At 41.5% G+C, this 17,756-nt stretch overlaps 1 protein-coding gene across 2 annotated transcripts in view; it reads right to left on the reverse strand.

Annotated features, from left to right (window-relative positions):
* FSD1L (fibronectin type III and SPRY domain containing 1 like) overlaps positions 1-17,756 on the reverse strand; it is a 37,630-nt gene that overhangs the window by 15,006 nt on the left and 4,868 nt on the right. For both annotated transcript variants that reach the window (XM_086628919.1, XM_086628918.1), the window contains exons 3-7: positions 16,695-16,826; positions 9,923-10,024; positions 5,624-5,646; positions 3,067-3,188; positions 63-272 (exon numbers count right to left, since the gene is read on the reverse strand). In XM_086628919.1, coding sequence (XP_086485045.1) covers positions 63-272; positions 3,067-3,188; positions 5,624-5,646; positions 9,923-10,024; positions 16,695-16,826 — 589 coding nt within the window. The remainder of the gene's footprint in view (positions 1-62; positions 273-3,066; positions 3,189-5,623; positions 5,647-9,922; positions 10,025-16,694; positions 16,827-17,756) is intronic.

The raw sequence follows: 17,756 nt of genomic DNA on the forward strand, positions 1-17,756 counted from the left end.
AACTTCCAGGCATAAAGAGTCATATCAATATTCTTGGTTTTGAAGTATAAAAAAGCCTTTACCTGATAATGTATATTCAGTAGCTTTAATATAGTCTATCAATTCCCAACGCTGCTCATCTTTTACTCGAGGAAGCCCATCAAAGTTGGTTTTCCTGTACTCCAGTACAAAATGATCAATTCTGCTGTCTTCTTCAGGCATTCTCCATGATACTGTTACGCAGTTATCAGCAACCAGGCATGCTGCTAGATCTATCTCTGGAGCTTTCGGGACTGCAGAAAGACAAATATACAGATCAGTTTAAAGAAGAAAATGGACTGAATATTAATTTGTTCTCCTCAGATACATAAAGTTCAGAAGTTAGCCTTGGCCCAGTAACACTAATTCCTTTTAGAGGATCTATTCCATAAGCAAGCATGATAGAAGACTAGGCATATCACTTTCGCTTAAACATGCATTTTACAAAATGAGAAATACACATTAGCTCTAGAGTGAACATTTTCCAGATGTCTGTTTTGTCAGTAAGTTGGGCTGATCACTTCCTGGAAGCAGTGAGAAGGACATGCTAGAGTAGAGCAGACTTACAACTATGAACCTACATTTAGAATACTACTACACAGGAAGAATATAAGCAGCAAACTTTTTCTTCTGAGTCACAGGCAGGTAAGTACAGCTGCAGCCCTCAAACAGTTTCTTTCAAGTTTACTTCCACCACTATGGGCAACTAACAGTGTAACAGTTTCCACTAGCCAGTCAGCAGTTACCTGGTTTTCCTTCCTCTTCATCCTTTGTCTTGAAAGTAAAGGAAAGAATTCCTAAGATTCACTAAAGCAAAGATAAACACTCCTAGCTACAGCAGGTCCACTAGCAGCAGAAGACCTAGTTTGCTTTATGCATACTACTTCACGCTTTCCCACACCTTCACTTCATGATCTGTTCAAATATTTTCACCTAGCACCACTGAAACACATCTTTTTACTCCTCACATCTCTGCAGTTTAAGCGAAGCAGGAATTACACTGAAACTGGTGGTATAGATTTAAAATGCTTGAGAACAAATAAGCAGCACAGAAGAATCGAAAGCAAACGTATTCAAAAGTCTGTACTGGTTTTGGCTGGGACAGAGTTCAATTTCTTCATACAGGCTTGTACAGTGCGACACTTTGGATTTGTGATGAAAACAGTTTGGGTAGCACAGGGGTTTTAGTTATTGCTGAGCAGCATCAAGTCCTTTTCTGCTTCTCACAATGCCTCATCAGTGAGTAGTCTGGGGGTGCACAAGAAGCTGGGAGGGGACACAGCTTGGACAGTTGACCCCAACTGCCCAAAGGGATATTCCACGCCATATGACATCATGCTCAGTATATAAAGCTGCGGGAAGAAGGAGGAAGGGACCGACCTTTAGAGTTATGGCGTTTTGTCTTCCCAAGTAAATATTAGGCATGATGGAGCCCTGCTTTCCTGGAGGTGGCTAAGCATCTGTCTCCCAATGGGAAGCAGCAAATGAATTGCCTTACATGCACAGCTTTTGCTTTACCTATTAAACTGTCTTTACCTCAACTCACAAGTTTGCTCACTTTTACCCTTCTGACTCTCTTCCCCATCCTACCACAGCAACAGGGCGTGAGCAAGCAGCTGTGTGGTACTTAGCTGCCTGCTGGTGTTAAACCATGACAAGTTCAAGTGTTAATCTCGTGCATTTGCCATCAAATTTCAAAGTCATCCAACAATAATTTGAGAATAATATCAGTAAGTGAAGTGACAAAATCTTCAGCGTAATTCTGGCAAGCAGTGCTCAAATGCCTGCATTACCACAACACCAAATCTGTTTTCAACCTCCCATCTAGCACTTTAGTATTTCCTGATGTATCAAGGTCTATCAACACTCAGTGCAATTTTGCCTACGACAGTTTGAGCTATCAATATTTAGTGTCAGAGTAATTTTATAGCTTGACACTACAGTAGAAGAAAGCAAGATCGATACCCAGACAGTCAATTTTCCTGTTTACAAACCAAAGGTCCAAACAACTTCAATTCCTAGGTATTTGATAAGGAAAATGCATGCATAAGAAAGCTCATACTAAATAATATCTTCATCTAGGTACAAGATTTTGTTCATGCTTGCTGTTAGATTTTTACACTCCCATTCCTGTTAAACAGGTGCACTGTGATCAGCTTACCTACCTTCTTCCCTTATCTATAGGGAAATACAGAGCAATGATTGCCACACAGAGTCTAAGACTAAAAGGTGAATTTCTGCCTAGACACTGCTAGCTGACCACTAGGAATAATGTTGGTAGTTTACTACACCTGCTACCACATACTATATCTTCAACACACAAGATAAATGGGCAGAAATGTAAACTGATGCTGCCAAGTCCTCAAGGGATTTGGAGTAGTGACCTAGAGATGAAACAATGTATATCCCTGCCAGCAGTATTCTTGTCAATAGTCTTGGTATCAGTCAAGGGCAAAGTGGTTTAAACAGGAAAGCAATATGAGTAAAAAGACATGAAAGATATATACTGCACCTAAGTTTACTTTTGAACAGTAACAAATAGATGCATCAACACACATTTTGTATTATGATAATACCACTGCCCTAGTAGATTGTCCTTCTCTTGCATTTCAGAACGTATCACCACTCTTGTAAGCGACATATTAGCTTACAGTTCCATGTACAACACTACTGCAGGTGACTAGGACTTTGGAGTGTCACTAAGCATCAAGGTAGCAGGCACAGTCTTGAGAAACTTAAGATAGCTTCAGGAAGCACAGAGGAACTGACAACTCAAGGAAAAACACTTGAGTCTGGAAGACTCATCCTCACTTCTGAGGTCAATGTTATTTTCTGAAGTGCTATATCATGTAGAAATTAAACACAATAAAACTAGAAAACTCTTTTACCCTCAAGGTATTCAGCTTAACATCCAATGAATAAGTTTAGTTACTTTGAAAAATTTGTTCATTAGGGTGGAAGAGGTGTGGTTTTGTTTGGTTTGTTTGTTTTAAATATAGTAAGTTATTCATGTAGCAACAAATTAAACTCACTGCATACAGTCTTTACCTGGCAAAAACTTTACAGTCTGGAGCATGCGCCTTTCCAGAGCGAAGTCCACCATCAAATGAGTCATACTATCACTGACCTTTGGTTTCAGAGAGATGCGGAACGCTGAAGCCATTGTGACTCTAAAGTCAAGAAAGCAGCATTAGCAAAATATACTTTGCATTGTTTAAGTCCTACAGCCATTTTCAAAACCAGCAATCAGATAATCTGTATCATTAATGTCAAACTGCTAGCCAAAATACTGATCAAAGACCAGAACATTTTTCTAATAGATAACTGTTCACCATTTAGCAGACTCCAAAACAGAAAGTTTTGCTAATGTGACTGCCTCAAAGAGAATATGGTGTGAGCTCTCAGTTGTTCCACATTATTAGGCAAAGAAATACTAGAATTGACTAGAGAAGAGCTCAGAACTTCTTTTACTAGTGAAAAAACTTGGATAAGAGAGAAAAGAAAACTTGTATTACTTCACACAAAACCAGGAAGTATGAAAAATCTAAAGCACTGCAGAATCAGGATCATGATTCATATACTTAGAAACATGAAACTTAAACCTCTAGTTTGAGAAGGTCCAAAGACTTTTCTGCTCAACAAGATCCACTCATTACCTCCAAAGTGGATTTTCACATGTTGAAGATTGCTCAGAAGGCACTTAAAAATAGCAGTGAAAAAGGTGAACATTCTGATTTCATATCTACCTCTGATCTTATCAGGAGATAAAGCAATGCTTAAGTTGCAGACACCATATTGCTTTGGAACATTCAAGTATCAGATCGGTCTTACAAGACACACTGAAGCACAGCTCTCATTTCCACTTCTGAAATCTTAGCTCAGTCCTTACTCTGAATATTCCTAAGATACTCCAACTACAACACCAAAAAAAGGATGACCAGTCTCTTGTATAGTTCCATGATTCTGGAGACCTCAGGCCACACAGAAGAATTTGAGTAACATTGATTTGGACAGCGCACAGGTCCTAGCCTCTGCTTTAAAGTAAGAGATTCTTAACTAGAAAGTAATATACACACCATGGAAGTCAATTGCAAACACTTGTTTCCAATTTACACCCACAGATCTGTAGCACCTTCAGAACACCTAATAGCTCACCAGAAGCGATACACATTAAGTACTTCAACTATGTAAGACAGATCATGTGCAAACTACAGGTACAGTAAAGAATGGTTAAAACCAAAAAATTCAGCTAGTGAAGAAGCGAGAGGAAATATGAAGTTGAGTATTAAAGATATAAGCATGTCAAGAGTGACAAGCATTATAAATTTGGGATATAAGACAACTATGACACTGAACTGAACATCGCAAAAGAGACAGGCCAATTGATTTCCCAAGACAGACTTGACATTCTGAAATTCAGTATGGGCTGCCTAGTAGATTCCACTGCTCAGCCAGACAGGTACAGTAAATCTCTCCTTAAGGAAGAATAATCCTCTGATTAGCAGCAAGACAACACTGAGCAGACAGCTTCAGACAGCTTTTTAGCTTCTGTTTAGGCACCCATCTTAAACACAGAACCAGCCACAATTGGTTCAGAAGGACACAGCATTTCAAGAAACTAGAATAGTAAGAGGATGCTTACTAGAGATAAGAAGTATCAAGATTCCTGTCACTGCCATTATCCCTCTGATTCGTTAGGGACGCTAAATCTCTACCCTTGGAAAAGCAAAGATCGATTTCTCTAGCAATTACTCACTTTACACAAAACTTCCGAGACTTGAGACAATCAGACCCTTCCTTGAAAACTTGTAAATTGAAAGCCAACCTATTTGGTCCATAAGAGCAACATATGCTGGAAACACCCTGTGAGCTGTCCTTCAAAATACTATGCACATCATAGTAAGTTTTCTGAACCAGAAGGTCAAACTCCTAGAATGTGGTTATCATTCTTTCAAGTGAATAAAAATGGCCTTGCCATTTGTTTTGAAACAGCAAAGTTTTGCTTTCTAAACAATAGTTTGAAGACACAGTTCAAAGAAAAGCTACCACAAATAGCAATTTCAGTGACATTAGTCAGAGTGAAGTCACCAGAAATATTTCAACAGCTACAAGATTTTTTACATTCAAAAGGAAAAGTAGATAGCAACAGTCTAAGTATTTTACAACAAAAAATAAACAATAAGATGTTCTCATAATTTAAAGGGACAGAGTCAGCTTGAAACACTATTAAATTTCAGGCATCAGGTATTAATAATAAATCTGATATGTATTATTAATAATAATTCATGATATACTGTATTAATTATGTATTTTTATATACTTAAAGAAACAATGATAATAATAGCTGCTGCAGAGCTCTACTTCCCTGCATTAAAAGCATCTTTCTCTTTATTAAGTTATGAAAGGCCAACAGGCAGCAAGGAATAACACTACATGAGAAGCTTAGAAGTTTTTCGTTGTCTCTCAAAATTTATGATGTCACAACAAACACTTAGGGAAGCCTCAACTAATATGATTTGAGCTGACTATGACCCTTTCAAAATAAATTCATTTTCAAGGATAAGATTAATTCAAAGACATAAAAGCAACAGACTTTGTACTGTACCTATCTTTGATCTGTCTGGCAGCCTTGATGCATGTCAGGGAGAAGAGAGAGAAAGTAGTTATTTCCATGCAAGTATCCATGGCAGTAACATGCAAGAAGGCCAAAAACAATCTTAGTTGTACTGCTCAGATTTGAAGATCAAAATGAGCTTAACATTTTCATCAAAAATTTTCTCATAAAGCATGTTAACAATATTGGTTAGGATTGCAACAATGTATCACCTGGGAAAAATCTGATCTCAAGAACTGCACCAAACCAATTCCAAGTTACTCAACTTCCTGAGTGTGACTTTGTCTCTTCAGACTTTTCTTAATCCATTACTCTGCATCATATTTTAAAAGAGCTAAAATTATGACCAAGTCAGTAAAATTTAACTACCATCATATTCTCTGTTAAACTATTGTCCTGGTTTTAGCTGGGACAAAGTTAGCTCTTCTTTTTAGCAGCTAGAAGAGCTCCATGTTTTGGTTTTACTCAGAGGGTCGCTCTGAGAAGAATGTTGATAGCAAGCTGATGTTTGTGGTTGGAAGTGAAACTCCAAGGACTTTTCAGTGTGCCGGAGTGCAGAAGCACGGCGGGATAAGGGGGGAGCATAGCCAGGACAAGGGGGACACGATTCCCCTTGTGATTTGTGGTGGAACTTAAGATTGAGGGCCAAACTGGCCAATTAGTATGCCATACCATGCAGCGTCATGCCCAGTATAAAAGTGAGGGTCAGCTGGACAGAAGGGCTTTTGCTCTTCTGCGCTTTTGCCCTATTGCCTTTTTTTCCTCTCTCTCCCAGTACTCCCTCTCTCTCTCTCTCTCTGCCCCTCTCTATTCTGGGGCCTCACGTTCGTCCGGGATTGCAGCTTCGGGACAAGACGGGCTTCGCATACGAAGGGGTGGTGAGCATCTACACTGTGTATTAAATCATCTGTATTAAATTGTTCTTATCTCAACCCACGGGTTTCCCGTTTCTCCTTTGATTCTCTCCCTCAGCCCTGGGGCTGGGGGAGGGTGAGTGAGCGACTGTGTAGGGTTCAGTTGCCAGAGCGGTCTAACACACGACAACTATAAAGGGCTTACTAGTGGCATGTAACTATACTCGACTTGTTTGACTATACATCACAGGATGTATATTCTGACAAAGAAAAAAGAGCACTTGCTTTAATTTTTCCTCTGAAGTTATTGTGCTATTCCGACAATACTTTCTAAAAGGTTCGCTCCATGTGTCACTATTCAAAACTAAAGAACGTAGTTTTTCCCAGCATTTAAATGATATCACTAAAGCAGATGCAGAAGTGATGAAAGCATATTTCAATGATAAACATTAACTGGCATTTGGAAAGACAAAATCTCTGTCCTTCACCAAGAGGAACTGCAAACCCAAGACAAAATGTTATTCTTGAAGTAGTGATGGCTTAGGCCTGCTGAATCCATGCTCAAAGTTAACACTGCTCCTTGATCTAGTTGCCATTCAGCTGAACTACTTTCCCTTCCAAAGAGGAGACAAGAAACGTCAGGTAACTTCCCTGTTTAAAGTTGAACAAAACCGGAGCACTTCCCACTAACTACAAAGCACATTTGATGAAAAAAAAATAATAAAAATCACAGTTGTCCCTGCTACAAAACGAATTTTACGTTCTCAAAGTGGGAAGCAGAAAAAAAACATGTAATTAGAAATAACTTGGCTTAAGAGGTAGCTTCTACCTCAAATCAAAGTTATTGTAGGAACTACTGACTGATTTTCCTACACAACAGCTGAAGATAACAGGGCTACTTAAAAACAAAATCCTCCTTCATAACCTCTATGCCTTGCGGAACATGTGGCAGCCAGGACTCAACGAACAGTATTCTGCAAGACAGTCCTAGCTGAAGTCCTTTCAATTTTGTTTGTTTCCAGCCTACATTCAAAGAACGGTATCAGCTCATCTCCGATGTGCTGTCCAGCAGTGTCACACCACATCCTATCTGACTACTGAACCCTCCCGGGTGCTGGCATGCATGTTTTTTTTGACTTCCAGGCAAGTTAATCCAGTGACTAAAGCCACCAAAAACCTAACACTGAAAAAATAAAATCAAAAAGTAATCTGTCCTGGTTTCAGCTGGGACAGAGTTAGTTCTTGTCAGCAGCTAGAAGCTGTATTTTGGTTTTAGCCTGGGATTCACTAGAAGGATGTTGACAGAACACTGATGTTTATAGTTGGCACTGAGACCTGAAGGATTTTTCAGCTTCCCGTGTTCTTGCCAGTGTGCAGGAGCACAACAGGCTGAGGGGAGCACGGCCGAGACAAAGGGCCCACAAATCCCCCTATGATTTGAACTTACACTTAAGGTTGAGGGCTAAATTGGCCAATGATGTATTTCACATCATGCAGTGTCACACCCAGGATAAAAATGAGGGTTGACTGGAAAGAAGAGCTTTTGCTCTTCCGAGGGCTCTCACTTTTGGAGTGCGCTCTCTCTCTCATTCTCTTTTCAGGCCTCTCACTCATCCATGATTGCGGTGTCGGTACTCATCTGTTTTAGGATCATCCCAGGACAGGATCAGCCTTGGTCACCAGGTGGTGAGCAACTACGTTGCACATCACTTTTTTGTACATATTATCATCATTATACATATAAATATATATTATTTTTTCATATATTATTAGTAGTACTATTAAATCATTCTTATCTTAACCCACAGATCTCTCTCCCTTTTCCCCCTTTAATTCTCTTCCCCAGTCCCTAGGGGTGGGGAAGGGTGAGTGAGCAGCTGTGTGGCATTTAGTTGTCAGCCAGCCTAAACCACAACATAATCTTAGATTAGTCTTATGCTAGTTTCTCCTGAACTAATTTAGTATGGGATCCAAAGAAAACTTGCACCAATGAAAGAGTCAGGGCTGGTGCTGCCCTTTCCAGAACATCTGATATTCCTATTAGCAGAGCAGTAGATTTAGCTAGCTAATAGCCAAGACAATATTACCTAAAAATGCCATATCCAAAGGCACATTTACAAGTGCAAGCTAGTGTAATACAAGTTTCAAATCCTAGATATTAGAGTTCACTGAATTGGATTTCAGTATCTTAAGCTTCAGACTCCAAATTTTAAAAGATTGTCTCCCCAGCAAACACACAAATAGCTTTTCTTAGTGTATTTGATTGAAAAAAAACATTAGAGATATCTGAAAAGAAACAAATTACAATAAATTCAAAGCTACATTCTGCATAGTGTTGGAGAGCTTACTTAATTTTTCCACATCGCTATGACAAGACAGAAAGGACAACTCAAACTGAAGTGCTAAGAAAAACACTCAGTTTAGGAGTTGTCACTCTTCAAGGCAAACAAATCAAAGCTGATACTCAGGAAGCAGGACACCACACAAGCATCTTGCCAAAAGGTGTAACTGACAGAGTAAGACAGCTCTCCTGCCCACTCTTTTAGAATAATTTGTGTCCTTGTTCCTGTTAAAATGCAGAAAGGCAAAAGTAATTGGGTCTTGGATTTGGTATGGCTGACCCCACTACTAATGCAAGGACTATAGCAAGCCTAGCATAACGAGTCAGTGTATATGCAGAACTGTTTTAATTTGTAAGTATATTCTTCCAGTTAGATAGATGTTGCCTTATTGACAAGTGTGTTGCAGTAAAGTACATGTTATTTGTATTGGAATCACACTGTGAGGCCCAAATCCAGCACTTGCCTACACGATATACAAATGCATTAGAAGGTTTTGGGGAAGAGAGGAAGAGTTGCCCTGAATTCAGTTTCATAAGATTTTTCAGGACAGCTATAGACTTCAGGGTTGCAAATTAGAGATCCACAGCTTGCATGAAGTTCTGCAAAACAAACATCTTGTCATTCGTGGATGGCTGCAGCTAGAATACAGAGGCTTTCTACAAGCATCATGTAACAGCACTGGGCAACTGACAGATCACTTGCCACGGCTTTCGGTGCTGGCCATCGCACATTTAGTAAGTCTTTGTTCAGTTTCAGAGATTTATTTCACTCTCACTTTCTCAGTTCACTTGTTACTTCATCCGTGCAAGTTTGTTTAACACTGACAGTTGCCGAGGAGAAGGCATTCCTTTCCGTTGCCTCTCACTCTAAATAAGAAAAAACTTATTTTATTAGAGATTGCCTAAAAATTCAAGGCTATAGTGCTTGACTTGGCTTCCTCAGCAGAGCATTAACTGTATTTTGGTTTGCTGCTCTATCCTTACTCTTAGTATTCCTGGTAAGTTTGCAGGGTCTAGTACAGTAGTGCAAAGGATATTTCAAATAGAGACAAATACTAATATCTGCCTTATGCACATCTGTTCAATGTTTTCTACCTTTAGGAATTCCACAGGGTCTTTTATGTCCAGCGACTGTGCAGCAAGTTCCAGCAGCTCTTCAGAACTCTCTAGGGCATTACTACACTGGCTAAGCTGATCCTGAGGCAAAAACAGAAAGCAAGAATAACTTGATCTATTCACATTAAAAAAGTGGTTTATAAACAAATACCAGTACTAGAACCACACAGCTTTGCTATGCATTTGTAACAACTTAGTACCTTATCTAATCAACTTCTGACACAACACGTTAATTAGAACTTCACTGTGCTTTACAAGTGCACAGTGATACACAGCATATCCTATAAATCCAAAGGAGACGAAGTCAGATAAGTGGTGAAGTCTGACTTAAAAGCCAGATTTCATTTTAAGGCCTGTTTCTCCCAACATCAGGATTTCAGAAGCAAAGGAACACTTACATCTGTGTGCACTGCAATTTCTATTTACAGAACTACACTTCATCAATGAACTGATACTGTTTAATATAGCAGTAGCCTTGAAAAAGGCAGTAATTTTATCCCCAACCAGCTCTACAACTGTCACAAGACAATCCTGAAAATCAATATTGCTGTATTACAAACAGGGATAGCAGAGGAAGGGGAACTGAGAAAGAAGGGCAGAAGAGAAATTTCTTTCAGGATTATCCAAAACTCTATCACTAGTAAACTACCATCCCCAGTACATAAAACAGTTCACAGGGAACTTACAGTATATTACATACTATGGGTACATCCCTAAAAAGATTAGTTTTGGATACACTGCAGGATCCTACACATATTGTAGGTTAAACAAGACGCGCATTTTAAACCTGCCAGCAGCTTTTGCATTGCCATTCAACCTACAGCTGTTTTTCCACTCATGTGATACTTACTGTAATATCTCATAACAAATCAACAGTAAGTAGTTACTTTCCTTTAAAACACTTCAGGAAAGACAGCTTCCACTAAAGTAGTCACTGTCTCAAAGGCAGCCAACAGTTGCAGCAACTTTGAGAACATACTGGTTTCAAGCACTTCAGAAGTGTAACTAGTTTTGTCAAGTGTGGCGAGTTGACCTGGGCCCACTGCCAGACACCCCTCAGATTTACTGTTCAAGGATAAGATAGAAGCAAGGAAACAGTCTAACAGCTAGAAGTGTCTACGTGGTTTCCAAATAACTTCTGAAGCATACCGTTAATGCAAGTTGTCATTCATCTAATACAGCTGCTCTCGTCTTTGCGGGATATCCAATGCTGACAAACTCAGATACACCGTGATACTGCCCAAACATCCCAGGCAAACAACTCAGAGAAGGAAATACCAGAGGCATCATCATCATTAGAAATGATACAGTAACTGAATGCTTCTATTAGCATCTTACTGAGATGCATCTGTATTTGGGAGTTAAAAAAACTACTTTAGTGTCATTAAAATACACTGCTCCGAAATGAAGCGCTATTTTTTCAAAGCCAGGGTCTTCTAATTTTCAGTCTTAACTTCCAAGGAAATTATTTGGGAGAGATCAGTCTAAATATTAAATCCTCACCCTTTTCCACCAATATGCAGCCTCGGTACTTTAAGTTACAGCTTATTCTTAACAAGAGCATCTAGTCAACTACAGAAGACTAACTACAGCATAAGCACTTTAAGAGGACAAAAAATTGAGGAAGTCCATTCCTTTAAACAGGATGTTTAGATCTCACTGAAGTTCCTCGGTTTCCTCATACAAAGTTAATTTTCAGTTCCAGTCAAAGATAATGGCTTGGATTAACACATTCAGTGCAATAGTTTTCATCTGTTAGTTTGGTTTGCTAGATTAACTGTCTGGAAAAGCACTCTTACAGTGCCTCAGTTACAGAGGAAGCTTGGTGTGTGAAGTAAAGACAATGTCCTTTGGGCCTGTAGTTAGAGAACACCATGAGCTGAAAGACAAGTAGGACACTGAACAACTGTGCCAGTGACCTGTAACATTCCACTTGACTTCATCCTCTTCTAAGTAGCAGCTCAGCTGTTCAACGCAGATACCAGGCAGCAATTCTTGATATAGCTGTACCACACCAACAAGGTTTCAGAAGAACTTGGTTCAACCACATCTGAGCTTGATCAAATTGGATTAACTATCAGAAAATTAACAGAAAATTTCAATGGTCAAGTCCAAATGCCACATGAGTAACCATCAAAACAGTTTTCAGTTCCAGAATAATTTCTTGCAAGATTAACTTTAATTATTCTACCTTCTAGTGAAGAAAAACTGATACATGTCACAGCTGAATTTCTCCTGTGAGCTGCTAATTGAGAAACACTTGTTCTTTAAGCATTAAGTCCTAAGTGTCCTTGGATGTGGGTAGACCTCTGTTGAAAAACTTCAAAAGGACTTAAAACAGATATATAGTGAGAAAGATTAAATTGCAAGTAGAAAAGTTCACTTAAATTGTACACTGAATTTCTGGAATGTTTTACACCCAGTATTTAAGGATGAACACAAAATAGACCTTACAAGGTGTCATGGTTTGATGGGGGGGGGGGGAGGTTCTGGTGGCAAGAGCTGCTCATCAGAACCGTACTCCCATCCCTCTCGGGGCTTGAGCCAATCGGCACCTCTGCAAATTGTCCTATTTACGTCAGGACAAAGGAACTGCAAAGGTGTGCCTTTGCCCAGGAGCGAGGAGAGGGGGCGCTGCCCCTGCTCCCTGGCGCGGCAGCGGCCTGGCCCGGGCCAGTGCCACCCGCTGAGGATGGTGGCAGTGGAGCCGCTTGAGGAATTTCGGGAGAGCCCTGCTCCCGGAGTGCCTACCGGGCCGAGTTCACCCAGAGAGGACTGAGATCTGAGAGAAACGGCCACACTGACACCAGGTCAGTGAAGATGGAACGGGACAAGGTGTCCTGGAGCTAAGTTTCCCTTGCCAGCAGTGGCAAGACGGCAAGCAGCCCCCTTGCAGACAGGCGGTCCCAGAGGAGCAGAGACCCACTCACAGCCCATGGAAAAAGCATGTCGAGAAGAGATGCCTGAGCCCGAGTACGGTACGCATCTAAAGTCCGTGGGACAACCCGCCCCCTGTTGATGGGGAGGTGTTTTGTTTAAAGGAGATGCCTGAGCCTGAGACTATTGTGAATTACGGGTACAGGTCGAGACGCATTTACGCATTTAAAGTCTGTATGGAGACGCATTTAAAGTCTACGTGATGACCCATGCCGGAGCGAGTGGCAACAATTCCCTAAGAATCTGAGACTGTGGTAAAGCCCGCACCGGAGCAATCTGTTGGGGAAGGATTGCATTCTGCGGGTAGGACTCACACTGGAGAAGTTTGTGGATTTTCCTTGTGAGTAGGGGATCCACTGGAGCAAGGGACAATGGTGTAAGGACTCCTCCTTTAAGACAAGCAGCAGTAACAACATGGAATGAACTGACCTACACTCTCCCATTCCCTGCCCCCTGCGCCGCTGGGGGGAGGAGGTAGAGCTGGGAAGAAAAGACAACGGGGGTGGAGAGGTGTTGATTTTAAGATCTGGCCTTGTTTTCTTCTTATCCTTTTAAGTAACTGGTTTTGCTTGTCTTTATTCTTTTAAGTAACTGTTAATAAATAGTTTTGCTTTAAGAAAGCTGAGTCTGTTTTGCCTGGGACCATGGTTGGTGGGTGCTTCCTCTGTTCTTGTCTCGACCCTCAGTCCTTTTACTATATTTTTCTCCTCTCCACTTTACTGCAGTGAGAGACCAGCTGCGTGGATTTTAGTTGCCGGATCAGCCTAAACCACAACACAAGGAAGCCTGTGGAAAGGAAGCATGAAACTGCTCCTAGAACTTACTAGAACTTATTTGAACTGACTAGATGCAAGAAGGTGAAGTTTTTCAGGAACAAATATCTTCCTTATTGCTTTGCATAAGCAAAAAGAACTAGACAGAAGAATGCTGCAACTAGGATCATTTAAAGAAAAAAGCTGGAGAAACAGCTTCTGCTTGAAAGATTTAACTGTGCTTTGGCCCTGTGCAACTAGACTTTCTGAAAGCTAGAGCCAACTCGCTACACACTACTGGAGAAACATAGACTTTATACATGTTTCGGAAAGCTACATTTTTGTTTCTGTTTTTTCTGAAGCCCATTCAAAAGATTCTCCTGCAAGAAATCCTACAGCTACAAGCTGGTGAAGTTCATGTAGCAGATTTAGTAGCAGACAGCAGCGTAGCCTGTTCCCAAGCAATTCCTATATGTTTTCCAATATGCACACAGAATTTGCTGGATGTTAACACATGGAGGATGGCGGGTTTTGTCAACAGGGGACCAGCCTTTGTGCTTAGAATACCTGCCGTGATTCTCAACTCTGAAGTTCAAGCCTGAGGAAATCACTTAGGTATGTCTACAGCTGGTTAATATTCAAGGATCACCTCCTCCAAGCTCAGGAGCGGTGCATCCCAACAAAGACAAAGTCAGGTAGGAACACCAGGAGGCCCACATGGATGAATAAGGAGCTCCTGGACCAACTCGGGCACAAAAAGCAAGCCTATAGGGCGTGGAAGCAAGGACAGGTAGCCTGGGAAGAATACAGAGAGATTGTCCGAGTAACCAGAGATCAGGTTAGGAAAGCCAAAGCCCTGATAGAGTTAAATCTGGCCAGGGACATCAAGGGCAACAAGAAAGGCTTCTATAGATATGTCAGTGATAAAAAGAGATCTAGGGAAAATGTAGGCACTCTCCGGAAGAAAACGGGGGACCTGGCCACCCAGGATATGGAGAAGGCTGAGGTTCTCAATGACTTCTTTGCCTCAGTCTTCACTGGCAAGAGCTCTAGCGGTATGGCCCAAGTCACGGAAGACAAAGGCAGGGACTGGGAGAATGAAGAACTGCCCACCGTAGGAGAAGAACAGATTAGAGACCATCTAAAGAACCTGAAGGTGGACAAGTCCATGGGACCAGATGAGGTGCATCCACAGGTTCTGAGGGAACTGGCAGATGAAGTTGCTAAGCCACTATCCATCATATTTCAGAAGTCGTGGCAATCTGGTGAAGTTCCCAATGACTGGAAAAGGGGAAACATAGACCCCATCTTTAAAAAGGGGAAAAAAGAAGACCCAGGGAACTACAGGCCAGTCAGTCTCACCTCTGTGCCCAGCAAGATCATGGAGCAGATTGTCCTGGCGACTATGCTAAAGCACATAGAAAATAAGGAGGTGATTGGTGACAGCCAACATGGCTTCACTAAGAGCAAATCCTGCCTGACTAATTTGGTGGCCTTCTATGATGAGGTTATAGCATTGATGGATAGGGGAAGAGCAACTGACATTGTCTACCTGGACTTATCCAAAGCATTTGATACTGTCCCACACGACATCCTTGTCTCTAAGCTAGAACGACATGGTCTTGATGGATGGACCACTCAGTGGATAAGGAATTGGCTGGATGGTCACTCTCAAAGAGTTGTGGTCAACAGTTCAATGTTCACGTGGAGGCCAGTGACGAGTGGTGTTCCTCAGGGGCCAGTACTGGGACCAGTGCTATTTAACATCTTTGTTGGCGACATGGACAGTGGGATTGAGTGCACCCTTAGCAAGTTTGCAGATGACACCAAGTTGTGTGGTGTTGCAGACACGCTGGAGGGAAGGGATGCCATCCAGAGGGACCTTGACAGGATGGAGAGATGGGACTGTGAGAACCTCATAAAGTTCAACAAGGCCAAGTGCAAGGTCCTGCATGTGGGTCGGGGCAATCCCAAGCACAAGTACAGGCTGGGTGGCGAATGGGTTGAGAGCAGCCCTGAGGAAAAGGACTCGGGAGTGCTGGTGGATGAGAAGCTCAACATGAGCCGGCAATGTGCGCTGGCAGCCCAGAAAGCCAACCGTATCTTGGGCTGCATCAAAAGGAGCATGGCCAGCAGGTCGAGGGAAGTGATTCTGCCCCTCTACTCAACTCTTGTGAGACCCCACCTGGAATACTGTGTTCAGCTCTGGAGTCCCCAACACAAGAAGGACATGAAGCTACTGGAACGAGTCCAGAGGAGGGCCACGAAGATGATCAGAGGGCTGGAGCACCTCTGCTATGAAGACAGACTGAGAGAGTTGGGGTTGTTCAGCCTGGAGAAGAGAAGGCTCTGGGGCGATCTTATAGCAGCTTTCCAGTACCTAAAGGGGGCCTACAGGAAAGCTGGAGAGGGACTTTTTACAAGGGCGTGTAGTGATAGGACAAGGGGCAACGGATTTAAACTGAAAGAGGGCAGATTTAGATTAGATATAAGACAGAAATTCTTTACATTGAGGGTGGTGAGGTACTGGAACAGGTTGCCCAGAGAAGTTGTGGATGCCCCATCCCTGGCAGTGTTCAAGGCCAGGTTAGATGAGGCTTTGGGCAACCTGGTGTAGTGGAGGATTTCCCTGCCCATGGCAGGGGGGTTGGAACTAGATGATCTTTGAGGTCCCTTCCAACCCTAACCATTCTATGATTCTATGGTTCAGATTCTTACATTCCAAACTGGAGAAAGAAACCAATTTTAGTCCAGAAGTTGTTCACTAGTTTGAAGGTAATAAGTCCTGCTCCTACGCAGCCACTCTCCACCTGTAAGCTCTACAGGTAATACCACTTCCTTTCTAGGTAACAAAGTTGAGAACATAAATACGCTAGAGACCACAAAGTACCCTAGAAGAAGAGACCAGAGAAATACTTATATCAAAAAAAAACCACTTACCTTACACTTACTGAACTTCTTGTAATACTACCAAAATCTCACTTTCAGTTGACATTTAAAATAGCAGTTGAAAATCACTTCTACTCAGCTGCAAAAATTTACAGATGTAGTTATACAGTTACCTGCAGAGCTTGAATTTTACGAGCCTCTTCTTGCTGAATAGTGTTGGCCATACTCCCCTTCATCTCATCCAAAATAGAATACAGACCTTCAAACTCTTCATCCAACTCGCTGATGGCATTTGAAGAGTTTACCTGAGAAGAGAATTGAAACTGCTGCAATTTGAACCAGAAACAATGCAGACGAGTCTTTTAGACTGAAAGTCACACTATTTGCCCAAACATGCTTTGCCATAACTACTAGATACCCTGTCACTGTTCCTCACCCTATCAAAATGGAAAAAACATGAGGAATGATGGACATCTCCTAAGCAGACTTTACATCGAGGGACATATGAAAATTCCGTGATACTCAACTTTGCAGAGAACCAACATACTTGGCAACTTTGTTCCACACCAAAAGGCTTGATTTCCCTCTCACAACTATATATGGATTGCTAGATATTTGTAAGGAGGTAGTTACCCAGTTCCATATAAAATGGTTATATTAAACTGTACTCGAGAAGCCAGCTTAAAGATCTGCTGAATGATTTCCATTTCTGTAGTTAACCTGGCTCAGCTTTAACATGAAACAAACAACTTATGGCTTATTGATAGGCTAAAGTAACCTAAATCTCATCCTAGTGTAGACGCTCTAAAAATTAGGTCTAACTTTTAACTTAAGCCTAACAATTTGCCACTACTGAAATGAGAAAGAGCAAAGGAATTTCTCTCAAGTGTCAGAATGGTCTTATTTTTCAGTCTGCCAAGTGGACCAGAAGTCTAAAAATGATAGACTATTTCCAGTTTGAGATCTTGCATCAAAATCCAGAGTCTCTCTTCCACACAGATCAAATCCTACAATAGCTTTTCACATGAAAACCAAAATCACCATACCTTTCAATTATAGACCAACTTTAAAAATAAAATGTTTTTCTATCTGGTTCATAGAATCATAGCATGGTTCGGGTTGGAAGGGACCTTAGAGATCCTCTAGTTCTAACCCCCCTGCCATGGCCAGGGACACCTTCCCCGAGATAAGGTTGCTCAAAGCCTCATCCAACTTGGCCTTGAGCACTTCCAGGG

This window comes from Tauraco erythrolophus, chromosome Z (genome assembly GCF_009769465.1).
Source record: "Tauraco erythrolophus isolate bTauEry1 chromosome Z, bTauEry1.pri, whole genome shotgun sequence".
In the NCBI taxonomy this organism is placed as follows: domain Eukaryota; kingdom Metazoa; phylum Chordata; class Aves; order Musophagiformes; family Musophagidae; genus Tauraco; species Tauraco erythrolophus.